General features: G+C 45.0%; 1 protein-coding gene across 1 annotated transcript; it reads left to right on the top strand.

Moving 5' to 3' along the window:
• Window positions 1–1,402: 1,402 nt before the first annotated feature.
• Window positions 1,403–10,398, top strand: M6pr (mannose-6-phosphate receptor, cation dependent). The gene is made up of 7 exons (XM_021649991.2): window positions 1,403–1,676; window positions 4,926–5,102; window positions 5,768–5,934; window positions 7,446–7,555; window positions 7,818–7,948; window positions 8,659–8,785; window positions 8,939–10,398. Exons 2-7 carry the CDS (start codon window positions 4,927–4,929, stop codon window positions 9,059–9,061), a joined length of 834 nt encoding a protein of 277 aa, XP_021505666.1. The 5' UTR covers window positions 1,403–1,676; window position 4,926; the 3' UTR covers window positions 9,062–10,398.

The raw sequence follows: 10,398 nt of genomic DNA on the forward strand, positions 1-10,398 counted from the left end.
ACTTTGTGAAGTAGGCATAACTCCTATCTGCACTCTAAATTGTATCCATATGCCCAAAGATAAACGTAGTCTTGCCCCAAGTCAATTAAGCTCTTCTTGACAGGGCATCACGGAAAACCATGACAGGACACAAAGCAGAGACTGACAAGCCCCAGGGGATACCTCTGCATAACAGCTCCTGCATCTTTGGCTCAGGGACCAGGAGGAAAAGGGGGACTGGAAAGACCGTCAGAGCTGGAATACCAGGAAGTGTGATGTGAAACAGTCTATCATAGAAACGGCCGCATAAGCAAGATCTGAACCCCCAGCGTTATCAACAGAAATGCTAACATGAGAAGGAGAAAGCTTACACAGCCCCACTCCTAAACAAGGAACCACAGGAAATTAATGACTGTGGAAGAGATGAGCCCCCAAGTGGCTATCTCATATGAAGCGATCATCCTCAAAACCATAGACACACAAACAACAAAAATAGACTCAGCAGGTTGTAATGTATTTGCTCATGTAATATGTAACACTAATTACTAAAGAAAAAGAGGCTATCACTCTGAGGAAGGACACGGAAAGGCCAGGTCTTTGGAAGAACTGAAGACAGGAAGGAAAGGGAAGTCATTATATTTTAATTAATTAAAATGTATTGAAATTCTTAAGTTAACTTTTATTTTTTTAAAAAAAAAAAAAAGTACGGGACATGACAGCAGTTTCAAACACAATACTGCTTATTTAAGCAGAAGGAAGTGCAGACAAGAGGTCTGTAAGAGTCAAAAGCCGAAAGAACCTTCAGAGGAAGAAATTAGGAACCTGGGGAGTGACTCCGGGAAGCCATAATAATTAAGTTTCAGACGGAGTTCTAAGAACAAGTAGGGCTTCAGACGGCGGCTAATAAATCCAAGGAGCCCGTGAAGAACCTTAGAGGATCGGCACCCCCAAGGAGGGCGGGCACCTTTGATAAAGAGAGTGTGCTTCTGTAGCAAGGTGCTACCAGAGGACAGAGTCATTGCGGAGGTGACGGTAACCATAGCACGTCCCGACATGACAAGAAAACCAGGACAGGACACGCAGGACCCTGACGTTCCGGGGTCCCGGTGGCTGAGTCAACTGCAGACCCGGAGCGACCCCAGGCGGCGGACGGCGGAACAGCACCTCACCGGAGCGCCCCACGGCCGCAGAAGAGCCCTAGGAACTACAATTCCCAGAGAGCCCTGCGCGCAGGGACAGTTGGCGCGTGACCCCCGCGTGAGCGGCGGGGGGCGGGGGGGTGCCAGCCGGGTGTCTGTGGAGGCGGGGCTCGAGCCCCATTGGTAGAAAGGCGACCCCCAAAAGGAGAAACTGATCTTCGTGACCTCGGAGGACTTGGGGTTGACGGGACGGGGGCAGAGCGAACTAGGCTGCTGACCAATCAGCGTTGGGAGGGAAGAACGGAGCGCGGAGGTTCTGCGGTCACATGCCGCGGGGTCCGGTGGGAGGAGCAGTTGCTCAGCAGCCTCCCGCCGCTTCCTGTTTCCGGTTTCTGGAGCGGGGCGCAGCGCGGCACTGAGGGGAGCGCTGGCCGCCGACAGGAACCGAGGGACTGGGGTCCGCGCCCCCCGAGCCCCGCTCTCCGGCTGCGTTTCCCAGCCCCAGAGGCACATCCTTGGGGCCTTCTGAGCTTCGGCTGCTGCGTTCTCCCCAGACACGTGAGTGTGGGGGGCGTGGAGGAGGCGGGCTGGGGTCCTTGCACGCTTCTCCGCGGACGGAGAGGAGACCAGGAGGCTCACTTGGCCCTGGTTCTAGCTTGGAGGTCCTGCTAGGGAGCCCTAGGGCCGAATGGAGGCGAAAGGCGTGAGGACGCAGAGCGTCAGGCTGCTGGGAGTGAGGAGGAGGACTTCGAGACCAGAGAGGAATTTAAGATGTTGTGAAGATGAGGGGGGAAGTGCCCACTTGTGGAAACATGCGAAGTGTTACTGAATGCTTGTGGAGAGAATTTTGACCTGTATCGTGGGGGTAAAAGGGCATCGTGGCGTCGTTTGGGGGAAGGTGTGGCTTGGAGCAGATGGAAGGCGAGGATTTCCAGAATTCTGGAAGAAGTTTCGGGGAAAGTATATTAGCTTGGTATGGAAAAAGAGTAACTGAGTTTCTTGTGTTTCTTCTTGTGAGGAGTTTGAAGCATAGAACTACCTCCTTGAGGCACTTTCAGCACTGGGCCTCTCTGCCAGTTGAGACCGATCTTTAAGAAGTGTTGACCCGGGAGGAAGAAAATAAAGCCCTCCGTTAGAACATGGAAAATGGCCGTGAGTGCAAGGCTAAGTGATGTCAGCCGTTTCCCAGTCCCTAACTTAGTCGTTGGCCCTCCCGTGAAGAAGGAGGTTTCAGCATTGCCAGTTGATCTGTCTCTGTAGAATTAGAAAGTTGAAGGGGAATTGTCAAGATCATAAGATCCTGTTTCACAACATCGAGACAAGTGCTTGCGCTTTGAGGATCTGTTTGACCACATTAAAAAGGGACTGCCCAACTTCAGCTTCATACTGTCCTCTCCTTGGGCCCGCATTTATCAGAAGTTCGCCGACAAATGCCTTCGTGTCCTTAGTCATCCAGGTTGCTCCAGGGACTGCACTCGTTTCATATTTGTGTGACCTGGGACAAGTAACTCCATAGGCAACTCTTGTCAGTCCCCTCATCTTCATTTTTCTCGGATACGGAGCAGTTCAGGGCTTACACCACACCAAATCAAAGAGAAGCCGCTCAAACTTACAGTCAGGTCTTAGGCTGGAAAGAATGGAGAAGTATTTATTCTTCCAACTTTCCGAACAAACGAGCAGATGGCAAGCGGCGCAGCTCCACTGAAGCCCACCGCAGCTTGTTTTAAATTCTTCGTTCCTGTCCCCGGTTTTGTGAAATTCTTTTTCCCTGTTTTGGGAAGAGAAAGCAGCAACAGTTAACGAACGAGGAACAAACTTTCAGGCCAGACTGCACAGCCTTCATTCCCTGAGAGCATCCCTCCAGAATTCGTTCCCCGGGAGAAGTCTTCAGAGCCCAGGATGTTAACATTTTAAGTTAGACCCTGAGAGAGCTTGAGGAAGATGGCAGCCAGCCAGTCCACAAAGGCGCCCTCAGTGAGTTGACTGGTTAAGCTGCATGTTGAGCAACAAGTGAGCTTAGGGAAGGCCAGAGCTTAAGTCTTAGGTACACTCCAGTTAACCCCATGAGGAGCCTACTTCCCCTTCCTGCCTTGTTTTGAAGAGAAGAAAGGCAGCTCTGCTGTGGATCTTCCCCCCCACCCCCCCGCATCCCAGAAAATTACGATGAAAGTTGTAGGTGACAGTGACACATGGGCCTTGAGCTCTGCAGCCAGCTGTCTTGCTTATGCGTTAACGTTGTCAGTGGTATTTGTTTTGTTGTTTGGTTTTTATTTGTGATATAGAGGCAGTTCACTTTTACTGTATAAGGTTTGGGGAGGATTGGTTAGTTAACGTAAATTAAGTATTTCAGGCAGTGCCTGGCTGAAGACTGTCACTCTACTAGGTCCTGTCTCATATTTGAGATGTATCAGAAGAGCCTTTCACCCCTCCACTACCTGTAATTACTGTGTGGAAATGCCTTGTTTTGTATTACTGTAGTGAATTGATGCTTGGGGTCTGTGAAGTCAGGTGGGTAAGCTCCCAAGCATGTGTTGCCCTCTTTGCATGTGGGAAACAGAAGCTCAGATGTAAGTTTCAGGGAGAAGGAAAATGCACTTAGATCACAGACTTTGAGCTTTCATTTTCTTGTTGTGAGGGAGTCCAGAAGAGTAAAATGTCTCGGAAAAAAAACTGTGAAACCATTAGAAAATAACAGTGTCCTAAAGTGTTACTAATGGATAGGAGATGGGGATACCCAACTTTTCAACATTGTCATCCATAAATATGTTGGGTTGCATTCACAGCTATCTGGGGATATATGTGTCCCATGCGCCATAGGGTGGATAGGGCTGTTAGAATAACACACAGTGAACCCACGGGGAACTTTAGAGTATAGAAAGACAGCCAACTTACCCAGAGTCTAGAAGCCCTTGAGATCTGTGACTTGGGAGAGGCTGAGGTAGATTTTGGAAGACTTGTGATCCCTCATTTTGACCCAGTGAGTTTTCATCTATGATTGGGTGGGGGTTTTGTTTTTATTTTATTTTATTTTTTCAGAGAAGTGGTGCTTAAGTAATTGAGGTGAGTGAAGGAGCTGAGGGCGTTTCACACTGCTCCACGGTGCTTCCAGTGGATGTGAAGAAAGGTTATTGGATAATCCCAGGATACTGACGTGTCAGGGCCCAACACAGTCTGTCTTCTCTCTCTACCTCACATCTTTCATAATAACTTCAAGCTAGACATGGTCAAGGATCTGTGTAAATCATGATTGAAATGTTTTAGGGAAGGCCACTGACTTAAGCTTTATTTGTAAACTAGTATGTAACTTTGAAAAATGGGATACTCCTATATATAGCCAGGCATGGTGGCACATGCCTGTAATCCCAGCACTTAGGAAGGCAGCCGGATCTCCATGAGTTTGAGGCCAGCCTGGTCTACAAAGCAAGTCCAGGACAACCAAGGCTACACAGAGAAACCCTGTCTCAAACAAATAAAAATAAAAATGGAGTACTACAATGTAAATTTTCATCAAATAATAACAAAGCAAAGATGGTTGCATCCTAGCTATCATAATTCTTTTCTTCTTCTTTCCCCCACAGTTTGTTTTGTTGGGTTTTTGTGTTTTAGAGGTTATTGAGACGGTCACTGTCCTCAAACTCCCTAAGATCCAACTGCCTCTGAGTCTGACAGTACTAGGCCCCATAGTTTGTTTTGAAACAGATTCATGCTTTCGTATAATCAAAATACCATTACTTTTTGTAAGGTAGTGTGATTCATCTGTTTTCTCTCTCTTGATCCTGCCTTCACCTCCAACACACTCTGTAAAAGGATGTTCCCCTTCTCCGGCTGCTGGAGGACTGAACTGTTGTTGCTACTCCTAGCTGTGGCTGTGAGAGAATCCTGGCAAGCAGAAGAAAAATCTTGTGACCTGGTAGGAGAAAAGGATAAGGAGTCAGAGAGAGAGGTGGCTCTCCTGGAGAGGTTACGGCCGCTGTTTAACAAAAGGTAGATGAGAAGAACCTGCAAGTGTTTAAGAAACTGTCTTTATTAAGGGTCTTTTCCTCTTACTGACTTTGCTTCAGCTTAATGTGGCAGGAGTGCATAAATGATACGGGTTCTGACATGAACTTCAGCGGCATTAGTTTTATTTGGCTGTAATACATTGCCCTCTTTAATGATAGCAAATTTACAGCCATGTGATCATGTATGTTTCTCTTATCTTTTCCACAGAAAAGTATCAGTTTCTAAAGGCTGGGTCTAAAACACCAGCTTGTAGAAACCAGAACATTACTTGATAGCTTCATATAATCAGACTTTAGAGTCATCACACAGACACATTTAAATATATACATGTCTAAGTATGTCTTCCTCAGTTCCGGGAACTTTCAGGTATATAAACATGAAAATGACCCTTCAACATGGGACTGTCCCGTGAACACAGACAGACCCTTGCTGTGGAGAAACAGCCAGCATTTTTGCATAACTAGAATAGGTACTCTAGAATGTATTGCTGTCTTGGGTGGTATATTTGAACTTCCTATAATCAACAAGTAGGACAGTCTGTGGGACCATAAATAACTCATAATTCAACAAATGTGCCTTTGATGAGAAGGAGGGGTCTGCTTTTTCCTGAGCATGAAAAGTAGTAATACTGTTCTTTTCCTCTGTAGTTTTGAGAGTACTGTGGGCCAGGGCTCAGACATATACAGCTACAAATTCCGAGTATGCCGGGAAGCTGGCAACCACTCCTCTGGAGCAGGCCTGGTGCAGATCAGCAAAAACAATGGGAAAGAGACGGTGGTTGGGCGAATCAACGAGACTCACGTCTTCAATGGAAGTAAGATATTTCCTGCTGACTAATCCAAGTCAGTCCTCCATTAATCCTGCATGTGTTGGCCTTCCCCCGCTTTATGAGGATGGCATGTTGTGTGGAGTCTGGGCCACTGAAGACTGTAACGCACAGTGCCTCGTTGCACAGCCGCTCAGGCCACCGCTGTTTGAAGATAGTACAAAGCTTTCACAAAAAGAATATAGCGTAGGGGATACAATTCAAGGTGGAACATTTGCCCACAAGCATAAAGTTCTGACGTTCTGACTTTGATCCTTGGTGCCACAAAAAGAAAGGCAGGGGATGGAAAAAGAGAATATGAAAGACTGAGAATGAAAAATGAATCTGAATCTAGCCAGAATTTTACATAGCCTGGAGTCCTTCTATTTACCCAAATACTTGAGTTCCACACCAGCCACCACCATCTCTCATCAAATTAATCATTTTGCCAATACTGAATTTTAAGATTTCTTTTTTGGGGCCAGTAAGTCTATTTAAGGGGGAAATTTTTCTCCTCCTACTCATACTAACGGTTATATTTTTCAATGTAATGAAAGCATATGCTGGAAGAGAATACCTGTGGTACAGTTTCTTCCCATAAACAGATAAATTATTCAATCTAGATATTCACTATGTAAAGAATAAAATAAAACACGAGTGCATTCTGTACCCAACTTACCATTTTTCTAATGTGATGGTGTCTTAGTTACTGTTCTAGTGCTGTGAAGAGACACCGTGACCGAGGTAATGTTATGAAGGAAAGCGTTTAATTGGACCCTTATAGTGTCAGAGGTTTGTCTGCTATCACCGCGGGGATAGTTGAGCCTGTGGGGACCATTCTTATTTGGACCACTACAGATGGTTCTGAGGTACCAGCTCACTGATTTTAAAATCTTATTTTCTCATATACAAAAGTTGAAAGAATCCTTACTCACTCATTTCACATGGTTGTCAGTCAAACAATATTTTGCGAAGAATTTTTAACATAGTAAATGCTAAGAGAAATGTATTCCCAACTCAATAAACCATCCACTTTGAATTTATCTATGCCATCTTGGGCTTCTCCCTTTGCTTTGTGTTGAAAAAATGTTCATCAGTGTTAAAAGTGTGGATAGCAACTGTTTTTACACATTCTGTTGCCCACCTTTAATGAAAAAAGAAGATTAATCTTAAATATCTGGTTCTTCACTGTATAAAACAAGAGACCACAAAGTTTTGTTAAGAAACAAGTTTTAAGGCCAGGCATGGTGGCTCATGCCTATAACCCCAAACCTTGGGAGGCTAAGGCAGGAAGATCACAAGTCTGAGACCAGCCTGGTTTGTATGATTAGTTAAGGCCAGCCAGAGCTATAGAGGAAAGCTCTTTTGTCTTTTAAGAGAGAAAGTTTTTAGCTTACCATTCAGGTACAGAGATCCTACCAGGTAGCAGTTTCGGTGGCTCGTTCCACTCTGCCCTGCTACCCATTGTTGCCTCTGCCTCCCCTGCACTCCGTAGTGCTATTATTCTCGTCCTTCCTCAGGTAATTGGATCATGCTGATATATAAAGGGGGTGACGAATACGACAACCACTGTGGCAAAGAGCAGCGGCGTGCAGTGGTGATGATCTCCTGCAATCGGCACACGCTAGCGGTAAGATATCCTGGGGTGTAGAAGATTCAAAGAACTGACCAGAGGGAAGGGAATTAACAGGACAGTTCTGTGGAGCGGACATGAGAAAACTAATTCAGATTTTCACTGTGCCAGAGTCTCCTTACAAGGAGAATAGGCTACTGAACCAGGAGCAGCAAGGGTTTGGTATTCATTTATTTATTGAGGGGTAGTCTTGTTTGTTGGATGCCAGTTGAAAGAAAACATCTTATACATAATTACTATTTGGACCTCTCCTCATCAGGACAATTTTAACCCAGTGTCTGAAGAACGAGGCAAAGTTCAAGATTGTTTCTACCTCTTTGAAATGGATAGCAGCCTAGCCTGTTCACCAGAGGCCTCACACCTCAGTGTGGGCTCCATCTTACTTGTCATGTGAGTACTTTCTACCTTCTCAGTACCATCCATGTGTTTGCATATACGAAATTAAAGCTGACTGACTCGAAAATAACAGACCATACAAGTTGAAAGAAATTAAGCTGGGGGATGTAGCTTGGTGGCAGTGTTTGATCAGTCTATGTTCAATGCTCTCAACTGTGTAGCTACAGCTGATCTCAAACTCAAGAAATATTACCTGCCTTTGCCTCTCAGACCGGACTTTTTAAAAATGAAAGGAATTAAAGTGTTTAGTGCAAATAAATAGTTGCATTTGGAGATGCTTTTTTCTTTTCTTACTGTATAGTTCTGTCTGGCCCGGCCTAGAATTCACTGTGTGGACTTGGCCTCTGCCTCCCAAGTGCTGGAATTAAAGGCGTCCACCACCACACCCTGCTTGTGCTTTTCCCAGGGAGGGCGGACAGTTTTCAGTACTGTCCAACTTATTACTTCAGTAGAATTAGGAAACAATCCTGTTTATTAATTCCAGGCTACTAGACTCATTGTCTTTCTGACTGATAGCACTCCGAGCAGGTTTTTTGAGGAGCTGAGTCCTTTTGCTTGTGTTTCTGGCATACAGCTTAGGACAGCTAATGCTGAATATAAAGGTTGGCCTTAGCCTTCTAAATGGCTATTATAAATAAATATGTGGTGCTGCTTCAGGGTTGATAAGTCTTAAGTGTCTTTTTTTTTTTTTCCTTCCTCTCCAGATTTGCATCACTGGTTGCTGTCTACATCATTGGGGGTTTCTTATACCAGCGACTGGTAGTGGGAGCCAAGGGAATGGAGCAGTTTCCTCATTTGGCTTTCTGGCAAGATCTTGGCAACCTGGTAGCTGTAAGTAGCAGTTAATTTGGGTTAAGCCTTGAACTTCGGGTGCTTTTTTAATGGTCCCTGGAGAAAACCAGTTGGCACAGTCTGAAACCTTATCATGTTTCACTCTGAAATAGATAATTAAGATTATCTTATGGTTGTTTTTTTTCCCTACAGGATGGCTGTGACTTTGTGTGCCGCTCAAAACCCCGTAATGTACCTGCTGCGTATCGTGGAGTTGGGGATGACCAGCTGGGGGAAGAGTCAGAAGAAAGGGATGATCATTTGCTACCAATGTGATTGCACTTTTAATGTCCAACCACCTCTTCGGTCCCCAAACCAAAGCATTCTCAGCCAGACTTCTCAAGCGCCGCTTCTCATCTCTTGCTTTGCCATTAATATTCTTGCTTTCCAACTGGCTTTTGATTTGTCCCTAAATTGCCTCCCTCTTCTCCTATTAATTTTCCTCTGCACAGGTGTGGAAGGTAGACATAGGGCTTGGGGGGCATACTTTTGCACCCCAGGAAGAGCAAGGACAGTTAAATAGGCAGAAAGGCACAGGCCCTAGCTGTCACACAATAATTAAAAAACATTTTCACAAGTTAAGACACTGGATTTCTTTAATTAAAAAAGCAAAGATTACTTGTACCTTTGCTTGCTTCATGTTGTTTCTGCCCTACAGCAGTCTCATGAGAATGATTGTGTAGAGCTGCTTTGCAGTGCTTGCCTGACTGTAACCCAATAACTCCTGTTTGCGTTGAGCCTGGAGTCAGTCACCTGATTGTCCTTTGTGTGGGATTAGAACAGGAAAAAAATGTGAAACTTCCCAACTGAGGGGCCATCACATTGTTTATATGTCTTTGGGCGACTTAACAGCTTGAATTGGGCCCTGGACTGAGGTGGTAAGTCTGTGTTAGGCCCAATCTGTATGTATATTAGGCCCAAATGCCTAATCAAGCAGCCCTAAAGGAAACAGACTATGCTCTGGAGGTCCTCGAACCTGTCAGCTTGTGTTGGGATCTCCTTGGTTTTCCTGTTTGTAGTAAAAGCTGGCAAACCTGTTTTTGCTCATTTCCTCTACTAGTACTAAAGTTGTTTTGCACTTTTCTCACAGGTCTGTAGTTTGGCTTTTTGTATTTTTCCCAATCTTAAAGAAAGGGAACGGGAGCAGAAGTGGACGCCGAGGGCTCTGCAGTTCCCTACTGTGGGTGGGGAACACTGCTGTGCCTGTCCCTCCTGCTGGCTCAGGGAAGTGTCTTACTTTCTCACCTAGGGGAAAAGGTTTTAATCCTCTCCTCCTTTCTGTTTAGACCATGTGCCCAGAATCACAAGCTGATCTCTCTATAATACTGAACTCCTAGGCCATTAAGTAAGAACACAGCTAATCTGAACACAGGAGATGTGGAAAAGGCAGGACCATTTGTTACCTTTAAAGAAGAAAGTGAAATGGTGTCATTCTAACTTCTCAATACTTTTGCAATGGTAGTGGGGTTTTTGTTTTCTTTCTATACAGAAAAATAATGTTATTTTTAAAAACCGTATCTCATTTGTTGTTTGCATCCTTCCCCCATGTTTTAAATGAAAATAATATACCACTTTTTGTACAAAAACACAATAATTAAAAAACATACAAAACA

This window comes from Meriones unguiculatus, chromosome 5 (genome assembly GCF_030254825.1).
Source record: "Meriones unguiculatus strain TT.TT164.6M chromosome 5, Bangor_MerUng_6.1, whole genome shotgun sequence".
NCBI classification, from domain to species: Eukaryota; Metazoa; Chordata; class Mammalia; order Rodentia; family Muridae; genus Meriones; species Meriones unguiculatus.